At 44.1% G+C, this 24,864-nt stretch overlaps 1 protein-coding gene across 1 annotated transcript; it reads left to right on the top strand.

Annotated features, from left to right (window-relative positions):
* Window positions 1-13,367: 13,367 nt before the first annotated feature.
* On the top strand, window positions 13,368-20,392 carry LOC124007433 (olfactory receptor 1361-like). The gene is made up of 7 exons (XM_046317985.1): window positions 13,368-13,432; window positions 13,792-13,983; window positions 14,434-14,486; window positions 15,305-15,526; window positions 15,694-15,810; window positions 15,939-16,136; window positions 20,078-20,392. Exons 2-7 carry the CDS (start codon window positions 13,837-13,839, stop codon window positions 20,334-20,336), a joined length of 996 nt encoding a protein of 331 aa, XP_046173941.1. The 5' UTR covers window positions 13,368-13,432; window positions 13,792-13,836; the 3' UTR covers window positions 20,337-20,392.
* The last annotated feature ends 4,472 nt before the right edge of the window (window positions 20,393-24,864 follow it).

The raw sequence follows: 24,864 nt of genomic DNA, 5'->3' as shown, positions 1-24,864 counted from the left end.
CCTAGGATCAAGAGAGACGCTCAAGTGTTTTAGTACTATATCTCTTGACACAATGATGAAAATAATCATGGCCTCTAAACCTTCAAGCTGTATACTGGACCCTATTCCAACTAAACTACTGAAAGAGCTGCTTCCTGTGCTTGGCCCTCCTATGTTGAACATAATAAACGGCTCTCTATCCACTGGATGTGTACCAAACTCACTAAAAGTGGCAGTAATAAAGCCTCTCTTGAAAAAGCCAAACCTTGACCCAGAAAATATAAAAAACTATCGGCCTATATCAAATCTTCCATTCCTCTCAAAGATTTTAGAGAAGGCTGTTGCGCAGCAACTCACTGCCTTCCTGAAGACAAACAATGTATACGAAATGCTTCAGTCTGGTTTTAGACCCCATCATAGCACTGAGACGGCACTTGTGAAGGTGGTAAATGACATTTTGATGGCATCGGACCGAGGCTCTGCATCTGTCCTCGTGCTCCTAGACCTTAGTGCTGCTTTTGATACCATCGATCACCACATTCTTTTGGAGAGATTGGAAACCCAAATTGGTCTACACGGACATGTTCTGGCCTGGTTTAGGTCTTATCTGTCGGAAAGATATCAGTTTGTCTCTGTGAATGGTTTGTCCTCTGACAAATCAACTGTACATTTCGGTGTTCCTCAAGGTTCTGTTTTAGGACCACTATTGTTTTCACTATATATTTTACCTCTTGGGGATGTTATTCGAAAACATAATGTAAACTTTCACTGCTATGCGGATGACACACAGCTGTACATTTCAATGAAACACGGTGAAGCACCAAAATTGCCCTCGCTAGAAGCATGTGTTTCAGACATAAGGAAGTGGATGGCTGCAAACTTTCTACTATTAAACTCGGACAAAACAGAGATGCTTGTTCTAGGTCCCAAGAAACAAAGAGATCTTCTGTTGAATCTGACAATTAATCTTAATGGTTGTACAGTCGTCTCAAATAAAACTGTGAAGGACCTCGGCGTTACTCTGGACCCTGATCTCTCTTTTGAAGAACATATCAAGACCATTTCGAGGACAGCTTTTTTCCATCTACGTAACATTGCAAAAATCAGAAACTTTCTGTCCAAAAATGATGCAGAAAAATGAATCCATGCTTTTGTCACTTCTAGGTTAGACTACTGCAATGCTCTATTTTCCGGCTACCCGGATAAAGCACTAAATAAACTTCAGTTAGTGCTAAATACGGCTGCTAGAATCCTGACTAGAACCAAAAAATTTGATCATATTACTCCAGTGCTAGCCTCTCTACACTGGCTTCCTGTCAAAGCAAGGGCTGATTTCAAGGTTTTACTGCTAACCTACAAAGCATTACATGGGCTTGCTCCTACCTACCTCTCTGATTTGGTCCTGCCGTACATACCTATACGTACGCTACGGTCACAAGACGCAGGCCTCCTAATTGTCCCTAGAATTTCTAAGCAAACAGCTGGAGGCAGGGCTTTCTCCTATAGAGCTCCATTTTTATGGAACGGTCTGCCTACCCATGTCAGAGACGCAAACTCGGTCTCAACCTTTAAGTCTTTACTGAAGACTCATCTCTTCAGTGGGTCATATGATTGAGTGTAGTCTGGCCCAGGAGTGGGAAGGTGAACGGAAAGGCTCTGGAGCAACGAACCGCCCTTGCTGTCTCTGCCTGGCCGGTTCCCCTTTTTCCACTGGGATTCTCTGCCTCTAACCCTGTTACGGGGCTGAGTCACTGGCTTGCTGGGGCTCTCTCGTGCCGTCCCTGGGGGGGTGCGTCACCTGGGTGGGTTGATTCACTGTTGTGGTCGGCCTGTCTGGGTTTCCCCCACCCGGGTTGTACCGTGTCGGAGATCTTTGTGGGCTATACTCGGCCTTGTCTCAGGATGGTAAGTTGGTGGTTGTAGATTTCCCTCTAGTGGTGTGGGGGCTGTGCTTTGGCAAAGTGGGTGGGGTTATATCCTTCCTGTTTGGCCCTGTCCGGGGGTGTCCTCGGATGGGGCCACAGTGTCTCCTGACCCCTCCTGTCTCAGCCTCCAGTATTTATGCTGCAGTAGTTTATGTGTCGGGGGGCTAGGGTCAGTTTGTTTATCTGGAGTACTTCTCCTGTCCTATTCGGTGTCCTGTGTAAATCTAAGTGTGCGTTCTCTAATTCTCTCCTTCTCTCCTTCTTTCTCTCTCTCGGAGGACCTGAGCCCTAGAACCATGCCCCAGGACTACCTGACATGATGACTCCTTGCTGTCCCCAGTCCACCTGGCCATGCTGCTGCTCCAGTTTCAACTGGCCTGGGCCCTAGGACCATGTCCCAGGACTACCTGACATGAGGACTCCTTGCTGTCCCCAGTCCACCTGGCCATGCTCCTGCTCCAGTTTCAACTGTTCTGCCTTACTATTATTCAACCATGCTGGTCATTTATGAACATTTGAACATCTTGGCCACGTTCTGTTATAATCTCCACCCGGCACAGCCAGAAGAGGACTGGCCACCCCACATATGCTCTCTCTAATTCTCTCTTTCTTTCTCTCTCTCGGAGGACCTGAGCCCTAGGACCGTGCCCCAGGACTACCTGACATGATGGCTCCTTGCTGTCCCCAGTCCACCTGACTGTGCTGCTGCTCCAGTTTCAACTGTTCTGCCTTATTATTATTTGACCATGCTGGTCATTTATGAACATTTGAACATCTTGGTCATTTTCTGTTATAATCTCTACCCGGCACAGCCAGAAGAGGACTGGCCACCCCACATAGCCCGGTTCCTCTCTAGGTTTCTTCCTAGGTTTTGGCCTTTCTAGGGAGTTTTTCCTAGCCACCGTGCTTTTACACCTGCATTGTTTGCTGTTTGGGGTTTTAGGCTGGGTTTCTGTACAGCACTTTGAGATATCAGCTGATGTACGAAGGGCTATATAAATAAATTTGATTTGATTTGATTTGATTTGATTCATTGAGTCAGGATCTGGTTATTGAGGCCTACGGAGACGCAGTGGAGAAGCTGGAAGACAATTTGTCCCAAATGGCACCCTATTCCCTTTATAGTGCCAGGTGACCAGGAACCAAAAGTAGTGCACTATATAGGGAATAGGGTGCCATTTGAGATGCATACTGCTTCCGGTGCCGACATGATACTTCCGGCGCCGACAGAGATGGCCTCCTCGCTTCGCGTTCCTAGGAAACTATGCAGTTTTTTGTTTTTTTACGTGTTATTTCTTACATTAGTACCCCAGGTCATCGACATACAGTCGAGAAGAACTACTGAATATAAGATCAGCGTCAACTCACCATCAGTACGACCAAGAATATGTTTTCCGCGACGCGGATCCTGTGTTCTGCCTTACAAACAGGCCAACGGAATTGATTCCATGCAGCGACCCTAAAAAAAAACAACTTTGTAAAAGAGGGAAACGTAGCGGTCTTCTGGTCAGACTCCGGACAAGGGCACATCGCGCACCACTCCTTAGCATTCTTCTTGCCAATGTCCAGTCTCTTGACAACAAGGTTGATGAAATCCGAGCAAGGGTAGCATTCCAGAGGGACATCAGAGACTGCAACGTTCTCTGCTTCACGGAAACATGGCTCACTGGGAAGACGCTATCCGGGGCGGTGCAGCCAGCGGGTTTCTCCACGCATCGCACTAAACAGAAACAAACATCTTTCTGGTAAGAAGAGTGGCGGGGGCGTATGCCTCATGACTAACGAGACATGGTGTGATGAAAGAAACATACAGGAACTCAAATCCTTCTGTTCACCTGATTTAGAATTCCTCACAATCAAATGTAGACCGCATTATCTACCAAGAGAATTCTCTTCGATTATAATCACAGCCGTATATATCCCCCCCCCAAGCAGACACATCGATGGCTCTGAACAAACTTTATTTAACTCTTTGTAAACTGGAAACCATTTATCCGGAGGCAGGCCTGAAGACCACAGCTAAGATTGATCTTTTTCTCTCTCTTTCTCTTCGCTCTCATTCCAGTGCTTTACCCTGCAACAGACTCTCTATTTGTTAAATGCACTGCCCATTGAAGTTCATTAGAGCTGGACTATTATTTCCCTGCCAGAAGTATTTGGATGGACATTTTAGTAGGTTACTTGCAAGTTGTATATTATGTGAACTGTATTGAGGTGGGGTGTACTAATGACATGTGGCCGAGAAGACTGTGGACATTTTTAAGGCCTTTGTTGTGTCAATGAACACCCCCCACATTCATACCCTCTGCACTCATCCACTAGAAAATAATACAGATTATTGCAAATCCTATGTTGATGACTGGGTTCGTTCTTGTATGAAGTTGCTGTTGAATTGCTCTGCCATTATTAGTATTAGTATTATTGTATGAGGTATTCGTGTTTGGGTTACCCCTGTGCTGTGATGTGGGTTTTATATGGTGTGTATTATTTTTTCTCTCCACTGGCTATCTGGTATACAGGCTACACTCTAGGCAGTCTCTTCTGCTGATGTGTGTGGGTCTGGTAGTGGTACTCTCTCTATTCTACTCTTTTCCTTTCGGGAGGGTTAATACCTGCCTGGCGCCCGAACAAAATCTTTCTTTACCCCTCTCTTTTTTTATTTTTTTTATTTTTATTTCACCTTTATTTAACCAGGTAGGCTAGTTGAGAACAGGTTCTCATTTGCAACTGCGACCTGGCCAAGATAAAGCATAGCAGTGTGACCAGACAACACAGAGTTACACATGGAGTAAACAATTAACAAGTCAATAACACAGAGAAAAAAAGGGGAGTCTATATACAATGTGTGCAAAAGGCATGAGGAGGTAGGCGAATAATTACAATATTGCAGATGAACACTGGAGTGATAAATGATCATGTACAGGTAGAGATATTGGTGTGCAAAAGAGCAGAAAAGTAAGGAGTGTTGTATGGCATTGAAGCTCGATTGGAGGTTAGATAGCACAGTGTCCAATGACGGGCCGAAAGTGTATACAATGGCGTCGTCTGCGTAGAGGTGGATCAGGGAATCGCCCGCAGCAAGAACAACATCATTGATATATACAGAGAAAAGAGTCGGCCCGAGAATTGAACCCTGTGGCACCCCCATAGAGACTGCCAGAGGACCGGACAACATGCCCTCCGATTTGACACACTGAACTCTGTCTGCAAAGTAATTTGTGAACCAGGCAAGGCAGTCATCCGAAAAACCGAGGCTACTGAGTCTGCCGATAAGAATATGGTGATTGACAGAGTCGAAAGCCTTGGCAAGGTCGATGAAGACGGCTGCACAGTACTGTCTTTTATCGATGGCGGTTATGATGTCGTTTAGTACCTTGAGTGTGGCTGAGGTGCACCCGTGACCGGCTCGGAAACCGGATTGCATAGCGGAGAAGGTACGGTGGGATTCGAGATGGTCAGTCACCTGTTTGTTGACTTGGCTTTCGAAGACCTTAGATAGGCAGGGCAGGATGGATATAGGTCTGTAACAGTTTGGGTCCAGGGTGTCACCCCCTTTGAAGAGGGGGATGACTGCGGCAGCTTTCCAGTCCTTGGGGATCTCAGACGATATGAAAGAGAGGTTGAACAGGCTGGTAATAGGGGTTGCGACAATGGCGGCGGATAGTTTCAGAAATAGAGGGTCCAGATTGTCAAGCCCAGCTGATTTATACGGGTCCAGGTTTTGCAGCTCTTTCAGAACATCTGCTATCTGGATTTGGGTAAATGAGAACCTGGAGAGGCTTGGGCGAGGAGCTACGGGGGGGGGCCGGGGCTGTTGGCCGAGGTAGGAGTAGCCAGGCGGAAGGCATGGCCAGCCGTTGAGAAATGCTTGTTGAAGTTTTCGATCATCATGGATTTGTCGGTGGTGACCGTGTTCCCTAGCCTCAGTGCAGTGGGCAGCTGGGAGGAGGTGCTCTTATTCCGCTACAGAATTGGCACCCAAACAGGGACTTGAAGAGAAACATCCATGACACCATCCACACAAGGTTGAATCATGTCTTTTGTTGGAACCCCATACTGTGTCAATGTGGACACACCTGATGGTAATCATGTTCGGAATTATTTCATTGTGGAAGGACTCGATGAACTAATGGAGTTGGATAGCACTGCCCCTAATCCCCAGGCTTCTGGCTCACCTATAACATCTCCACCATTACCCTCCCCTCAAACCCTTCCGGTTACCCTGTCCAGAGAGACTGGGAGAGGTGTCTCTGTGATCACTGGACAACTGGAACATCAATGGACACACACCAATCATAGTTTGACAATGCAGGAGAATGCCATTCTCAAACTCAGTGAATGTGTGGAGGCTCATCAGACAGATGTGCAGAGGAGGTTGGATTACCTTCCCTGTCAAATGGAGAAAAACCAACAACAAATTGTTCAGAAATAGACAGAAATATTTGCAAGATTCTCTGAAGCAGGATATTCAAGGAAAACTGCACCGGTTCAAAACACAAATGGAAACTAACCATCATCAAGTCATAATCTTTCTTGAGGAGGAACAAAAACAGAGGGCAGAGGAGTCGACCTCTGTTGTGAAGGGAGTGTGTTCTTATCTGAAGGAAGTTCTGGAGGACATGAAGAACTCTCTCACAGGGGAACTACGATGTTTGAATGAACAGACTCAAAAGGACACCGTTAATGAGATGGAAAAAGCACAGAAGGCCACAGACCTTCAACTGGAAGGGCTGCACCAGGAGGTAATACAGTGCTTTTCCCTTCTGGACAAATCTTCTGCACCTCCCTCAGGTTTTACCTCTGCCACTGGCTTGGCCAGTAATGGAATAGGAACAGGTAGCACTACAAAAACCCCTCTGAAGATATTGTTAAACAACAGAACTCCCTCTGCCACTGTCATGCCTCCTATAGAGCGCTCCCTCCCTATAAAACTACTTTTCCCCACTTTTGGAAGTCCAGAAGATGATGTTGATCCACTGTTTTTCTTATCTAAGTGTAATGATTTTCTTTCTATCCGGCCCCTTACTGACTTGGAGGTTCTTGCCACCCTCCGCAGTGTTCTCCATGGTACAGCAAGAGACTGGTGGGAGATAGCCCGTGAACATGTGTCAACCTGGGAGGAGTTTCAAAAAATATTCCTCTTAGCCTTCCTTTCAGAGGACTATGGGGATGAACTGGCGGAACGTGTTCGTAACAGAGTCCAGGGTGAAGCAGAGCCAATACGGGACTTTGCCTTCTCCTATCAAGTTCTATGTAGGAGATGGAAGGCTGACATTACTGAGCAGGAGATGGTCAAACTCCTTCTTAAGAACATGGTTCCCCGCCTTACTAGTCAACTTCGAGAACATGTGCAAAATGTGGATGATCTGGTGCGTCTTGGGACTCAGTTTGAGAAGGACTGGAAGCACCACCTCCAAACTAAAAACACCGTTCCCTCATCCCAGTATACCCATAACTCTCCTGGGGCTAAACCGTCTCAGATATTTGTACCCAAGATCCAGGACAAAAGTCCTGTTATGTGTTGGAGGTGTAAAGTCCTACATCCTCCAGATTCTTGCCCGCTCTATGTCCAGCGTCAGGATTCAGGAAAAGGTCAGAAAGGACAGACTGAAAGTCTACACAGGTGTGGTGGCTTGCATACAATTGGGTCAGCCTTAATGCCCACCATGAAGCCTTTAGACAGCACAGCTAGCGGTCTTATTCCTATTCCGCAACAACTATTGGTTCCTCTGACTGTTAGGAACTGGAGAGGGAAGGCCATAATCGACACAGGGGCATCTTACATCCTGATGCAAGAGGCCCTGTGGCAGAACATGGCATTACCTCATGAGGAGCTACGAACATGGGAGGAGGAACCATTGTACTTGGCCAATGGAGAACCTACCACCCCCTTGGGCTGGATTAGTATAATAATAAAACTGCATGGTGAGACTATTAACCTTCCTGTGGCAATACTTGCAGATTCAAGCCTTGCATTTGCTGTAGTCCTTGGCCTAGACTTCCTGTTCTTCAGTGGACTGACCATCTCTATGTCCGAACCCTCCTATCGGCTACACTCTGACTATTCCCAGCCTCATCCATTTCAACCTGGTAATGCACTGATTTCAGGTTGGAGCCTGCTACATTATGCAGAGTCCGGACAAGGTCAAGTCAGAAACAGAGAAAATATAAAGAGACAAAGACAAAAACATGTTCCACCAGTGAAGTCTGAGAACCCAACTATCACCCTGATTACCGCCGTACCCCCCCTTCTATCCGAGAGCAAAAACAAACCTGATGCGGATTTCTACATCAAACAAGCAGTGGAACAGGCATATCTGTCGGATGATGAAAGGTGGCAGCTCTCCCAGATGTCGGACGTGAACAGTGAGGTCTGTACTCTTACACTTGGCCGTACAACCGTCTTCAAACACAAAATCTATACCCGGCATGAGGTCCCCATTAAGCAGCGTCCCTACAGGCTGTCCCCCGCCAAACTGGAAATTCTCAATGAACAGCTCAAAAGCATGTTGGAGAATGGAATTGTGGAACCTTCTTTTTCCAGATGGGCTTCTCCGGTTGTCCTGATTCCTAAGAAAGATGGTGGATATCGATTCTGTGTGGACTACAGGAAGCCAAATACCATAACAGAAAGCGATGCCTACCTTCTACCAAACATAAATGACATACTGGAATCTCTGGCAGGAGCATCCATCTTTAGTAATCTGGATCTGAACAGTGGCTATTGGCAGGTGTCAATGGATCCCGCTAGTCAGGACAAGACTGCTTTTGTCACCCCTGCTGGGTTGTACTCCTTCAAAGTCATGCCTTTTGGTTTGAAGAATGCTCCCGCAACCTTCCAACGGTTGACGGAGACTGTCCTGGGAGATCTGAGGGGTAGAAATTGTCTCGTGTATCTGGATGACATCATAATCTACTCCTCCTCTGTTGCGGATCATCTGCAAGACATTCAGTCCGTCTTCGACAGACTAAAGGCTGCAGGTTTGACCTTGAACTTGAAGAAGTGTCGTTTCTGTCTGCCAGAACTCAAGTTCCTTGGTCATGTGGTTAATGCTGAAGGTATCCATGCAGATCCAGCCAAAGTTGCAGTCGTGCAGGAATTCCCCATTCCTACCTCCCTCAAGGCTGTTCAGCGGTTTCTGGGTATGGCTGGATGGTACCACAGGTTTGTGCCTGATTTTTCAAAGGTAGCTGAACCTCTCAACCACCTTAAAAAGAAAGGTGTGAAATTCCAATGGACCCCTGCATGCCAAGGTGCATTTGAAGCACTCAAAAACAGTCTAATTACTCCTCCAGTGCTTGGACATCCTAACCTGAATGCTCATTTCATTGTGTACACGGATGCAAGTCAAACAGGACTTGGAGCAGTCTTGGCTCAACAAACAGGACTTGGAACAGAAGAAGTTCTTGCCTATGCAAGTCGCACCCTTAATTCAGCCGAGAGGAATTATTCAACGACTGAAAGGGAGTGCCTCGCTGTGGTCTGGGCTTTGGAGAAATGGAGCTACTACTTGGAGGCAAAGATCTTCACCGTTGTCACAGACCATGCTGCTCTGCAGTGGGTTCTGGCATCAGGCAAGACCAACAGCCGTCTTATTCGCTGGTCTATCAGACTGCAGAAGTTTGACTTCATCATTGAGTATCGCAAAGGAAAACTGAACGTTGTGCCAGATGCCCTTTCTCGGATTACAGAGACTGCCAATGTTTGTCCTCCCTTGTGCAGTACTTATACTACCGCTAAATGTCTGGATGATTCCTTTCCTCTGGATGATGAGAGTGTATGGAGAGCACAGCAGAAGGATGCTGCCATCATGGCGATCCACAAGAGTCTGTCTGAAGAAGACTCCAAGAGTCGCTTCAATGGTAAGTATAGCATAATTCAGGATAAAGTGTATCGAAAAACTCCAAGAGGAGATGGAATACACAGCATCCATTATGGCGTCTTCATTCCCTCTACATTGTGTGACCAGATAATCCAAGCTTATCATGCCAATCCCATGAGTGGCCATCTTGGAGTTTTTAAAACTTATCGAAGACTACAAGAGGTGGTTTACTGGCCAGGCATGTGGGTTGATACCCGGAAGTTTGTACAGCAGTGTGAAGTCTGCCAGAAATACAAACCAGACATTGGCAGACCTGCCGGGAAAATGCAGCAGACCGTGGTGAACCATCCAAATGAAATGTTGGGAATTGACCTCATGGGACCTTTTCCTCCCAGCCGGGGGACACGGAATGAATTTTTATTGGTGGTAGTGGACTACTACACACACTGGGTGGAGTTGTTTCCCCTCCGCAAAGCTACTGCATCAGCCATTGCTCTAATTTTGCGAAGGGAGGTTTTTACCAGATTTGGAATTCCAGACCAAATCCTCTCTGACCGAGGTCCGCAGTTCATATCAGGAATCTACAAAGAGCTCTGTACCTACTGGGGTGTAATTGCCAAGTTGACCACAGCCTATCGTCCTCAGACCAACCTGACCGAGAGGGTAAACCGAACCCTGAAGGGGATGATTGCTTCATTCGTGGGGGATCAGCACACAAGGTGGGATCAGCATCTCCCTGAATTTCGCTTTGCACTGAACTCTGCCGTGCAGGAGACTTCTGGGGTCACTCCCACCGAACTCCACCTAGGAAGACCACTAAAAGGTCCGATGGACAGGGTCTTGCAAAGTTCAAATGTTTCACCTGACTGCCCTGCGTTTGATGCCGTACAACACCACCACACCTTGCTAGCCAGAGTGGAGGCCAGCAAAACCAAAGCTAAACAACGACAGCTGAGAAACTATGACAAACATAGACGAGACGTGTGTTTTCCACCCCAGTCTCGTGTCTGGGTACGTTCACATCTGTCAAAGGCGTCTAAGAAGTTCACTGCCAAGCTAGCTTCGAGATGGAAAGGTCCATACCGTGTAGTGCAGCAGTTGGGACCAGTGAACTACTTGGTCTGTTTGGAGGACACTGGGGAAGATGTCAGGACAGTGCATGTTGTTGACCTAAAGCCCTGCTACCCTACGGCAGAAGAGCTGGATCGCAGGCAAAAGCAACACCTGCAGGACCTCTTCGTGGAGGACTCTGATGAGGAGGACTTCCCTGGTTTTGTGTAGCAGGAGAGCTCGTTCAGCTCTTTGGGGAGGAGCTCTTGGGTGGCACGACAGTTTGATTGTGTGTGCGGTGCTGCAAAAGTTTTGTTTGTTTTCAGCGTTTGTAGTTTATAAAGTATTTAACTCAATCATCGGTGTGATCGCTTTAGATCGTGGTTGTTTTTGTATGGGACCGCGCCCGTTATGGATCGCATGGATCAGTAGCAACATTGTTGCGAAGCTTTAACAAACAAACCAACAAACCATCGGACAGTCAGACACCGGCAGGCCTGAAGACCACAGCTAAGATTGATCTTTTTCTCTCTCTTTCTCTTCGCTCTCATTCCAGTGCTTTACCCTGCAACAGACTCTCTATTTGTTAAATGCACTGCCCATTGAAGTTCATTAGAGCTGGACTATTATTTCCCTGCCAGAAGTATTTGGATGGACATTTTAGTAGGTTACTTGCAAGTTGTATATTATGTGAACTGTATTGAGGTGGGGTGTACTAATGACATGTGGCCGAGAAGACTGTGGACATTTTTAAGGCCTTTGTTGTGTCGATGAACACCCCCCACATTCATACCCTCTGCACTCATCCACTAGAAAATAATACAGATTATTGCAAATCCTATGTTGATGACTGGGTTCGTTCTTGTATGAAGTTGCTGTTGAATTGCTCTGCCATTATTAGTATTAGTATTATTGTATGAGGTATTTGTGTTTGGGTTACCCCTGTGCTGTGATGTGGGTTTTATATGGTGTGTATTATTTTTTCTCTCCACTGGCTATCTGGTAAACAGGCTACACTCTAGGCAGTCTCTTCTGCTGATGTGTGTGGGTCTGGTAGTGGTACTCTCTCTATTCTACTCTTTTTTTCCTTTCGGCAGGGTTAATACCTGCCTGGCGCCGGAACAAAATCTTTCTTTACCCCTCTCTTAAGAAATACCGCTACACTACAGATAGATAGATGTTTAGAAATGATCCTATATGTGTCATGCGGGACTACGTGTATGAGCAGGAATCAGACGCAGAGAGTAACGGAGGAAAGTGCTTTACTATTGCACACCAGACTGATAAGCCCAATACAATACAGGGTGCAGAACACTATACCAGACATCCCAAAACCACCGGGTGTCCAGTATAGAAAATAAAATACACCACGACCTAATATTTACACACGTAACAAAAGACAATCCCGCACAAAACAAGGGCGGGTCAAACTAATAAATAATATAATAATAATAATATAATAATAATAAATAATAAACTACTACAATAATAAACTACTACATATAGGGAAGCTAATTAAACCAAAATACACACAGGTGAAACTAATAAGACAAAACCAACAGACAAATGAAAAAGGGATCGGTAGCTGCTAGTAGGACGGTGACGACGACCGCCGAGCACCGCCCAAACAGGCAGGGGAGCCAACTTCGGCGGAAGTCGTGACAATATGATACTACAGATAGATAGAGGTCTGGTAATCATCCTCTGTGATACTACAGACAGATAGAGGTCTGGTAATCATCCTCCATAATACTACAGTGAGATATAGGTCTGGTAATCATCCTCTGTGATACTACAGATAGATAGAGGTCTGGTAATCATCCTCTGTGATACTACAGATAGATAGAGGTCTGGTAATCATCCTCTGTGATACTACAGATAGATAGAGGTCTGGTAATCATCCTCTGTGATACTACAGATAGATAGAGGTCTAGTTATCATCCTCTATGATACTACAGATAGAGGTCTGGTAATCATCCTCTATGATACTACAGATAGAAATAGGTCTGGTAATCATCCTCTGTGATACTACAGAGAGATAGAGGTCTGGTAATCATCCTGGAGTAAAAAGTACAATATTTTCTAAAGGAATGTAGTGAAGTAAAGGTACTTTACACCACTCATTAGCTCAACTGGATGAGAGTGCCTGCTAAATTATTAAAATTACCACAATTACCAAAACATAAAATGTTTAATTTGATGAGATCTGAATGGTCAACTCTCTTCTCTTTCTCTGTAATTTCTCCTCTCTTTCTCCCTCCTGTCTTTCTCTCTTTCTCTCTGCTTTCTCCTTTTTCTCTCTCCTCCTTCCTCTATCTTTCCTCATCTTTCTACCAGCTCCCTCCTCTCTCTTCTCAGCCTGTGTGGTTGGTAGTTCCAGAAGGGCATTGAGATGTGTCCTATGACAACCACACAACAACAACAACAACAACAGCAAGGGTATTCATCTCTGACATGTCTTCTTCACTCAATCAAGGTGTGTCATACACAACTACGGTGGTCCACAGGGGACATCCTACTACAGATTTACCATGGGGCTGCAGGTATAACAGTGGAGGTGGACTCAGAGCCAGCACCACAAATTGGTCTTCAGTCCAACACACATCACCAGACTACTGAAGAGAGACATTTGGATCAAGTCTGTGGTAAGACCAGGTAAGACTTAGTTTCTGCAGCATGTAGTTGTACCATGTTAGACTATACAGTATGTGGGTTCAACAGGTAAGAGTTATTCTAATGGAGGGAATGTGAAACCAATTTCACCTTTCCAGTGCTATTCCTTGGATTATTCATTAGAATTGTTTAACTGTATCTGAGGTAAAAGTCAAATGGATTCTATTTTGTACTTTGTTGTCAGTTAAATTAATTGTATTCTTAGTTTTTTAAATATAATTACATAAAAAATAGACAATTGAACTTGGATATTTGCCCTTGTATTGATGATGTTTCACTCATTGCAATGTCTCAACAGGTGAATTAAAAAACAGTCATGTATTTATTTTATATTTCCACAGATTATTACGAGCCAGGAGGAATCACTGAAAACACCACCAGTCAGGATGAGTTACCTGACCTCTGACCCTAACCAGACAGAGAACACTGACCCCATTATCCGACCCCCTTACTTCTTCATCAGTGGTTTCATCGACATCCCCCACATGGACTACTATTACATCTTCCTCTGCTTCGTATACATCATCTCTCTGGTTAGTCCATAGCTCTGGTCTACGCTGTTACAAACTAGCTCTGGTCTACGCTGTTACAAACTAGCTCTGGTCTACGATGTTACAAACTATGTGTGATCCAGGCTGTTACTAACTAGCTCTGGTCCAGGCTGTTACAAACTAGCTGTAGTCCAGGCTGTTACAAACTAGCTCTGGTCTACGCTGTTACAAACTAGCTCTGGTCTACGATGTTACAAACTATGTGTGATCCAGGCTGTTACTAACTAGCTCTGGTCCAGGCTGTTACAAACTTTAATCCACTTGATTAACTAGAAAATGTTTCACCTGATATGGTGCAGTTTCATTTCAGCTGGGGTCCTATAGCACCACATATAGTCAACGGCCAAATTAATTTACCTGTGTGCGTGTGTGCGTGTGTGCGTGTGTGCGTGTGTGCGTGTGTGCGTGTGTGTGTGTGTGTATTGGGTCTAGGTGGGCAACACCTTCGTTATGATGGTTATCTACATGGACAACAGTCTCCACAGGTAATCAGTCCTCTTTTATCTCTGTGGTAATAATACAGCAGAATTCTACCTTTATTGGACTGTATTTTTGCAGTTCCAGAACCCAACCAGATGAACCACAACACATACAACACACGCTGAAGTAGCAGCTTTGGCTGCTAGTTCATTCCTTTTAGATTCCCCCCATCAGCTCGGGATTTCAACTGTATCCCTGGTTACCGGCCTGCCTCTAAATAAGGCATCTGAAAGAAAACCACCATTAGGTTCAGCTGGATGGTCTATTGTTGATTCTGAATGAAAACCACCATTAGGTTCAGCTGGATGGTCTATAGTTGATTCTGAATGAAAACCCCCATTAGGTTCAGCTGGATGGTCTATAGTTGATTCTGAATGAAAACCACCATTAGGTTCAGCTGGATGGTCTATTGTTGATTCTGAATGAAAACCACCATTAGGTTCAGCTGGATGGTCTATAGTTGATTCTGAATGAAAACCACCATTAGGTTCAGCTGGATGGTCTATAGTTGATTCTGAAAGAAAACCACCATTAAGTCAGCTGGATGGTTTATAGTTGATTCTGAATGAAAACCACCATTAGGTTCAGCTGGATGGTCTATAGTTGATTCTGAATGAAAACCACCATTAGGTTCAGCTGGTCTATAGTTGATAACTTACACATTACAGATGACAGTGTAAAGATGTTTAGGATCTCCACTTTTTGTCTACTTCTTTACTGATTGATTGTATTTACCTTCTCTGTAATTGTCTATGTCCTGTGTCTAGTACACAAACAAACATTTCCCCATGGAGATAATCAAGTCAGAATCTTACCCTTACAGCCCCAAGTACGTTGCTGTGTTCAACCTGGCCTTCGCAGACGTGTGTGGGAGCACTGCCATGGTCCCCAAGCTCCTGGATATGTTCCTCTTCAGCAGACAGCTCATCTCCTACAACCAGTGCCTCACTAGCCTCTTCTTCATCTTCCTCTTCCTCACCATGCAGTCCTTCAACCTCACCATCCTCTCTTATGACAGACTGGTGGCCATCTGCTGTCCACTCAGGTCTCAGATATTACATTAAAACAAATAATTTAAAAAATACAATTCAAAAGACCTTCATAATTGCCCCTTGCGTGATAATAATGTGCTCTCACTGACAATTCAACCTGATATATGGATACACTGCATCTAAAATCCCTGATAACAGCTTCTTTCCACTGTCCACACAGGTACCATATGATGGTGACTCACAGGTCCATGTTCCAGCTGATGGGTGCTGCCTGGGCATTTGCTGTGTTCCTGATGTTGCTGGCTGTGTGCCTCATCACCCGACTCTCCTTCTGCCGGTAGGTGGCTGAGGAGGTGAACCTGTTGCCGAAAGGTTCCCGGTTTGAATCCCGGGCCGGGTGCTGTAAAAATAAATGATCAGTTGATCACTGTAACATGTGGACAATGAAGATGTATTGTATTGTAGGTCTCTGGTGATCAACAGCTACTACTGTGACCACGGTCCCCTGTTCCGTCTGGCGGCCCCCTGTTCTGATGTGGTCCCTAACATAGTAATATCTTATCTCAACCCCTGTATAGTCCTCTATTTCCCCATGGTCTTCATCATATCATCATACATCTGTATCACACACGCCCTGTTCACCATCACACTGCCCCAGGACAGGTGAGAAGTCATACTGATCAGATTCAGAGATTTAGCCAGAGATTTAGTTTATATACCTAAACATATAGCTCTGATACTGATTGTTGTGCTGTCTCAGATATACACTACAGGACCAAAAGTATGTGGACACCTGCTCATCAGACATCTCATTCCAAAATCATGGGTGTTAATAGGGATGTTTTTCATTTTTTTGCCTTAAATGACATAACCACATCGAACCGCCTGTAGCTTAGGCCCTGAAGCAACGATATGCATTTTCTTGATACCATTTGAAAGGAAACACTTTGAAGTTTGTGGAAATGTGAATGTAGTAGAAAATAACACATTAGGTCTGGTAAAAGATTATATAAAGAAAAAACAACTGTTTTTTGGTACCATAATCTTTTAAATGCAAGAGAAAGGGAGGGCATAATGACTATTTCTAACCCAGGCCCAATTTAGACTACCACTAGATGGCAGCACTGTATGTGTAAAGCTTTAGAGGGGATCCAGTGAAAAAGTGCATATTTATTCAAAATGTTGTATCAAGAAATGTGCCCAAATGTGCCTAATTGGTTTATTTATACATTTCCAAGTTCATAATTGTGCACTCTCCTAAAACAATAGCATTGTATTATTTCACTCTAATAGCTACTGTAAATTGAACAGTGCAGGTAGATTAACAATAATTGAAGCATTCTGCTTTTCTGAAATATGTCTCTTTTTTTCTTCTTCTTTCAACTTCATGCTAATTGCTTTAGCCTACATAAGCTCAACCATCACGTGGACGGGACACCAATCCTAAATATTGAGTTGGTCTCCCCTTTGCTGCTATAACAGCCTCCACTCTTCTGGGAAGGCATTCTACGGAAATCTAGTTGGGACTTGCTTCCATTCAGCCACAAGAGCATTAGTGATGTTGGCCACTGATGTTGGGCGATTAGGCCTGACTTGCAGTCTGCGTTCCAATTCATCCTAAAGGTGTTCGATCGGGTTGAGGTCAGTGCTCTGTGCAAGCTAGTCAAGTTCCTCCACACTGATTTCAACAAACGATGTCTGCAAGGACCTCGCTCTGTGCACTGAGGCATTGTCATGCTGAAACAGGAAAGGGCCTTCTCCAAACTGTTTCCACAAAGTTGAAAGCACAGAGTCTAGAATGTCATTGTATGCTGTAGTGTAAAGGTTTCCCTTCACTGGAACTAAGAGGCCTCGCTCGAACCATGAAAAACAGCCCCATACCATTATTCCTCCTCCACCAAACTTTACAGTGGGCGCTATGTATTTGAGCAGGTAGTGTTCTCCTGGCATCCACCAAATGCAGATTCGTCCTCCGTACTGCCAGATGGTGAAGTGTTGTTCATCACTCCAGAGAAGTGTTTCCACTGCTCCAGAGTCCAGTGTCGGCGAGCTTTACACCACTCCAGCCGACACTTGGCATTGTGCACGGTGATCTTCGGCTTGTGTATGGTTGCTTGGGCCAAGAAAACCCATTTTATTAAGCTCCCGACGCACAGTTATTGTGCTGACATTGCTTCCAGAGGTAGTTTTAAACTCGGTAGTGAGAGTTGCAACCGAGGACAGACGATTTCTACGTGCTACGTGCTTCAGCACTCGGTGGTCCCGTTCTGTGAGCTTATGTTGCCTACTACTTTGCGGCTGAGCCGTTGTTGCTCCTAGACGTTTCCACTTCACAGTAACAGCACTTACAGTTGACTGGGGCAGCTCTAGCAGGGCAGAAATGTTATGCTTAGTGTATGACTTGTTGGAAGGATACCATCCAATGACAGTGCCACATTGAAAGTCATTGATCACTTCATTGAGGCCATTCTATTGCCAATGGTTAACAATGGAGATTGAATGGCTGTGTACGCAATTTTATACACCTGTTAGCAATGGGTGTGGCTGAAATAGCCGAATCCACTAAGTTGAAAGGGTGTCCACATACCTTTGTTTATACAGTGGAAGTCGGAAGTTTACATACACCTTAGCCAAATACATTTAAAGTTAGTTTTTCACAATTCCTGAGTGGGTCAGAAGTTTACATACACTCAATGAGCATTTGGTAGCATTGCATTTAAATGGTTTAATTTGGGTTAAACGTTTCAGGTAGCCTTCCACAAGCTTCCCACAATACGTTGGGTGAATTTTGGCCCATTCCTCCTGACAGAGCTGGTGTAACTGAGTCAAGTTTGTAGGCCTCCTTGCTCGCACACACTTTTTAAGTTCTGCCCACAGATTTTCAATTGGTTTGAGGTCAGGGCTTTGTGATGGCCACTCCAATACCTTACATTTGTTGTCCTTAAGCCATTTTTCCACAACTTTGGAAGTATGCTTGGGGTCATTGTCCATTTGGAAGACAAATTTGTGGCCAAGCTTTAACTTCGTGACGGATGTCTTGAGCTGTTGCTTCAATATATCCACATAATTTTCCTACCTCATGATTCTATCTATTTTGTGAAGTACACCAGGCTCTCCTGCAGCAAAGCACCCCAACAACAGGATGCTACCACCCCGTGCTTCACTTTTGGCGTGCAAGCTTCCCCCTTTTTCCTACAAACATAACGATGGTCATTATGGCCAAACAGTTCCATTTTTGTTTCATCAGACCAGAGGACATTTCTCCAAAAAATATTATCTTTGTATCCATGTGCAGTTGCAAACAGTAGTCTGTATTAATTCTGGAGGTGTTGGATCAGTGGCGTCTTCCTTGCTGAGCGGCCTTTCAGGTTATGTTGATATAGGACTCGTTTTACTGTGGAAATAGATACTTTTGCACCTGTTTCCTCCAGCATCTTCACAAGGTCCTTTGCTGTTGTTCTGGGATTGATTTGCAATTTTCGCAGCAAAGTACATTCATCTCTAGGAGACAGAACGCATCTCCTTCCGGAGCGGTATGATGGCTGCGTGGTCCCATAGTGTTTATACTTGCGTACTATTGTTTGTACAGATGAATATGGTACCTTCAGGCGTTTGGAAATTGCTCCCAAGGATGAACCAGACTTGTGGAGGTCAACAATTGTTTTTCTGAGGTCTTGGCTGATTTCTTTTAATTTTCCCATGATATCAAGCAAAGAGTCACTGAGTTTGAAGGTAGGCCTTGAAACACATCCACAGGTACACCGCCAATTGACTCATATGATGTCAATTAGCCTATCAGAAGCTTCTAAAGCCATGACATCATTTTCTTGAACTTTCCAAGCTGTTTAAATGCACAGTCAGCTTAGTGTATGATAACTTCTGACCCACTGGAATTGTGATACAGTGCATTTTAAGTGAAATAATATGCCTGTAAACAATTTTGGAAAAATTACTTGTGTCATGGACAAAGTAGATGTCCTAACTGACTTGCCAAAACAATAGTTTGTTTAACAAGAAATTTGTGGAGTTGTTGAAAAACGAGTTTTAATGGCACCAACCTAAGTGTGTGTAAACTTCCAACTTCAACTGTATAGTGTATGTTGTTAGAGTGATACATGCTGGGAAATATGGAGAATGCCACTGAACTGGATAGATGATGACTTACTGTATTGGCACTTTTATCCTTTATTCTTTAATCTCTCCTCTCTCTCACACACACACTCTCTCCTCTCTCTCTTCTCATTTTCTCTCCCTATCTTTCTCCCTCTCTCTCCCTGTCTCTCCTATCTCCTTCACTGTCTTTTCCTCTCACTACCTCTCTCTTCTTCTCTCTCCTTCTGTTTCTCCCTCTCTCTCCTTCTCTCTCCCCTTCTCTACTTTTCTCTCTCTCTCATTCTCTCTCTCCTCCTCTTTCTCTCTCTCTCCCTCTCTACTTCTCTCTCTACTTCTCTCCCTCTCTCTCCTTCTCTAATTTTCTCTCTCTCTCTCATTCTCTCTCTCCTTCTCTTTCGTTCTCTCTACTTCTCTCTCTCTACTTCTCTCCCTCTCTCTCCTTCTCTAATTTTCTCTCTCCCTCTCCCTCTGTCTCTCTCTCTCCCTCTCAGAGTCAGAGCCTTGAAGACGTGTACCTCACACCTGATACTTGTAGCCATATTCTACCTGCCTGTTAATATCACCTACCTCCTTCACCCAATCATACCAACCAACTCCCGGATCATCAACCTCTCCCTGACCTCGGTGCTGCCGCCCATGCTCAACCCCATCATATATGTTCTGAAGACAGAGGAGTTTAAGGAATCGGCCAAGAAGCTGCTTACTAAAAGAAGAGCACAGAGAGCTGTAGTGCCGATCCAATCAACATGATGTGTTCAACTTCATTTATATCTCTATTTGACTTGTTTTTGATTGATATGCTGTGTAAGATATACTCTATCTGCCATAGTGAAAAACTGTTGCTTCACTTTAAATGAAAACATTTTTTTTCTTCAAAATGAAGTATTTATATTGTTGTCTATATGCCTTTAAAGCCATACAGAAAAAGTCATAATAAAAAGGCTGGATAAAACCCAAATTAGAATCACATCAATATGTAATATTTTTATTTAACTAGGCATATCAGTTAAGAACAAATAATTATTTTCAATGACAGCCTAGGGACAGTGGGTTAACTGCCTTGTTCAGGGGCAGAACGACAGATGTTTGCCTTGTCAGCTCAGGGATTCGATCTTGCAACATTTCAGTTACTAGTCCAATGCTGTAACCACTAGGCTACCCTACCGCTAATACATCTCACTTTCACAAAGTGCTTAGCAAGCAGAATTAGAAGCAGTAAAACACCCTGGAAGGAAAAACACCCTACACCCTAGAAGGAAAACAATCTACACTTTAGAAGGAAAACCACCCTAGAAGGAAAAACACCCTAGATGGCATAACACCGTAGAGAGGAACCAGGCTCGGATGGGAATCCCGGGGTAGTTGTTAGGGGGATGCATTCTACTATAATATCTCTTACAGTATAAGGGTTGACCTGTTGACACCCAGGGGAGTGTTTGGCCCAGGTGAGTGTCCATCCCTGTTGGATAGAGAAGCTACCATATACAGTCGTATGAAATAGTTTGGGCACCCCTGACAATTTCCATGATTTCCACTTATAAATAATTGGGTGTTTGGATCAGCAATTACATTTTGATCTATCAAATAACTGATGGACACAGTAATATTTCAGTAGTGAAATGAGGTTTATTGGATTAACAGAAAATGTGCAATATGCATTCAAATAAATTAGACAGGTGAATAAATTTGGGCACCCCAATAGAAAAATCACATCAATATTTAGTAGAGCCTCCCTTTGCTAAAATAACAGCCTCTAGACACTTCCCATAGCCTCTAATGAGTGTCTGGATTCTGGATGAAGGTATTTTGGACCATTCCTCATTACAAAACATTATCAGTTCAGTTAGGTTTGATGGTTGCCGAGCATGGACAGTCCGCTTCAAATCATCCCACAGATTCTCAAGGATATTCAGGTCTGGGGACTGGGATGGCCATTCCAGAACATTGTACTTGTTCCTCTGCATAAATGCCCGGGTAGATTTTGAGCAGTGTTTTGGGTTGTTGTCTTGTTGAAATATCCAGCCCCGGCGTAACTTCAACTTTGTTAATGATTCTTCAACATTATTCCCAAGAATCTGCTGATATTGAGTGGAATCCATGCGACCCTCAACTTTAACAAGATTCCCAGTAACAGCAATGGCCACACAGCCCCACAGCATGATGGAACCCCCACCATATTTGACTGTGGGTAGCAAGTGTTTTTCTTGGAACGCTGTGTTCTTTTGCCGCCATGCATAACGTCCCTTGTTATGACCAAATACCTCAATCTTTGTTTCATCAGTCCACAGCACCTTATTCCAAAATGAAGCTGGCTTGTCCAAATGTGCGTTTGCATTCCTCAAGCGTGTGTGCAGAAAAGGCTTCTTCCGCATCACTCTCCCATACAGCTTCTCCTTGTGCAAAGTGCGCTGAATTTTTTGAACGATGCACAGTGACACCATCTGCAGCAAGATGATGTTGTAGGTCTTTGGAGGTGGTCTGTGGGCTGTTTCTGACCGTTCTCACCATCCTTCGCCTTTGCCTCTCTGATATTTTACTTGGCCTTCCACTTCTGGCCTTAACAAGAACTGTGCCTGTGTTCTTCCCTTTCCTCACTATGTTCCTCACAGTGGACACTGACAGCTTAAATCTCAGCGATAGCTTTTTGTAGCCTTCCTCTAAACCATAATGTTGAACAATCTTTGTTTTCAGGTCATTTGAGAGTTGTTTTGAGGCCCCCATGTTGCCACTCTTCAGAGGAGAGTCAAAGAGAACAACAACTTGTAATTGGCCACCTTAAATACCTTTTTTTTCATGATTGGATGCACTTGTCTATGAAGTTCAAGGCTTAATGAGCTCACCAAACCAATTGTGTGTTCCAATTAATCAGTGCTAAGTAGTTACAGGTATTCAAATCAACAGAATGACAAGGGTGCCCACATTTCTGCATAGCCTATTTTTCACATCTGATTTAATTTCATACAACTTAATATTGCTACACTAAAAATCTTTGTCTGGACAATACCCAAGTACTCAGCTTTTATTAGAAAATGAATGGCATTCCACTGTGATCATTTTCTGTGATGACAGTTAATTATTATGCAGCCTCAGAGGGGTGCCCAAACTTTTTCATACGACTGGAGATAGATACCTGTATGTCAGCCAACCCCTGCATGATGACCTCACCATAGACCCATAGCCAGACCCTTGTTAAAGAAAATGGCAAAAAAAAATAGCTCTTGATAGCTTAAGATTTTGAAGGTGAAAACATTTACCTGATTATATGAAGTGATATATGACGATGATCTTGGACTTCAAATCAAGTAGTCAAGTTAATTCAATGTTCAAAGCATCCTCATTACACCTGACTTGAGATTGGTATTTTATTGTAATTCCATCTTGGTCACAGACCTAAACCTTCCAGGATTCCAGTGACCAATTAACAGCTGCTTTTACAAAAGAAAACTACCCAGGGGCTCTTGCCCACGGACCCTCCTAGTTTCCTGGAACATGGCTTACGAGCAGTCAGTCCTAATCTCTTACACTGCAACATTCAAAACGCCAGTGATATTTCTACATCAACAGTTTCCATGAAATACTATCATGTGTTTTAGTGTCTGGTCTTTGCTGTGACGGTCATGGCTAACTCCATCATGGCTGTTATCTACCTGGCCAGGAACCTCCACATGGTTAAGTACGTTGTTAGCTCCAGTAACACAAGTATTCTAATGTCACATAACTCTTTGCATAAATGCGGTATAATTTCTTAACAAAGGGCCTGGATATGTTATTTTAGTTATAGCGCTGGTCCTATGAATCTGTTCACGTTCAACAGTTTTCTCACCGACGTTGTTATAAACTCTGTTATCTTCAACTTAGGGACGTCGTAGTCTTCAACCTGACAGACCTGTGTGTCTCCTCCCCAATCTCATAGAGACCTTTCTGTTTGAGAAGCAGTACATCTCCGACCAGGTCTGTCTCAGTAGCATGTTCTTTGTCTATTTCTTCATGACTCTCCAGTCTGTCTCTACACAACATCATACCCCCAAGATATGCTAACCCCATTTTTTGGGGGTATGATATTCGTGAGTTATAACTCATCATAATTCACGGTTAATTCAGTATTATACATAATCATGGTAGCGTCTACATTCATGTAGATGTGTTTGGGAACATATTATATTCTTATTTACAATAAAAGTGACCCCCCCCAAAATTGTAATATTAGATTGTGTAGAAATGCAGGAAATAAAAAAAAATACTGAGGGAGGAACCCCCAGAGCCCCCCACCAGGTTATGTCCCCCCCACCTCTAAAGCCAAAGTTGCGCCCCTGGTTTCGGAGGTACTGGAATCTGCACGCCTGGCACAGAAGATCATACCACGCTCAAAGTCTCTTAGGTCACTTGTTTTGCCTGTTCTAACGTTCAATCGAACAGTAACTGAATGTCTCAATGCCTGTCTGCCTGCTTTATATAGCAAGCCACGGCTACATGACTCACTGTGTGTAGGAGCGAACCATTTTAGTGAACAGGGTGGTGTACCCAATAAACTGGCCACTGAGTTTATATATAATATTCTTATACCCGCTAAAGACAGAGGAAGACAGAGTAATTCTTGGAGTCTATAAAATGAACATAGCTGTCACTCGATGAGAGGTTGCGGTGGGATTGACTCTTATTATTGATATTGATTATTGTACTGCAATGTTGAGGGAGATGACACACAACCATTTCACTACACCTTTTATACCGACTGTAAACTGTGTACATGACGATTTGGAGACCTACACACCTCAGTATGAAAGTAATCAGATAAATAAAATACTTACAAGATATAACGTTTTTCCACCATTCCATCCTAGCCTCTCTCAATGTGACTGAGAGTGTGGCTGTCTTTGATACAGTTCCTTCAGCTCAGTGGACACTGAGGTCATACTGCCACCCCGTGGTTAATGTCTGTAACAACATGTGGGACTGTACTGGAGGCCTTGTGCTGAACTACACAAAAAGGGGAATTTGATTGGTAGAAGTTAAAATAAGACAAAATGTCCAATGACAGGGATCTATTCAGTTGTAATTGTCAAATAAATAAATTCACATCAAATGTGTCCTGCCAATACAGGAAACTGAAGGCACACTCTCTCTCTTGGCAACAACACACACCCATCTGCAACCAATGCTTTACAGATAGGCAACAACACACACCCATCCACAACCGATGCATTATAGATAGGAAACAACACACACCCATCCACAACCAATGCTTTCTAGATCGTAAAATGTGAATGTTGTGTTCTTT

This window comes from Oncorhynchus gorbuscha, linkage group LG20 (assembly GCF_021184085.1).
Source record: "Oncorhynchus gorbuscha isolate QuinsamMale2020 ecotype Even-year linkage group LG20, OgorEven_v1.0, whole genome shotgun sequence".
In the NCBI taxonomy this organism is placed as follows: Eukaryota; Metazoa; Chordata; class Actinopteri; order Salmoniformes; family Salmonidae; genus Oncorhynchus; species Oncorhynchus gorbuscha.
The sequence above is the reverse complement of the archived record's forward strand: the minus strand, read 5'-3'. Positions and strand labels throughout refer to the sequence as shown.

Excerpts from the sequence above, each read along its gene's own strand:
- LOC124007433 (XM_046317985.1), top strand. The coding sequence starts at position 13,837 with ATGAGTTACCTGACCTCTGACCCTAACCAGACAGAGAACACTGACCCC. Across the intron at positions 15,811-15,938 it reads ACCCGACTCTCCTTCTGCCG|GTCTCTGGTGATCAACAGCT; the intron begins GTAGGTGGCTGA and ends ATTGTATTGTAG. Across the intron at positions 16,137-20,077 it reads ATCACACTGCCCCAGGACAG|AGTCAGAGCCTTGAAGACGT; the intron begins GTGAGAAGTCAT and ends TCTCCCTCTCAG.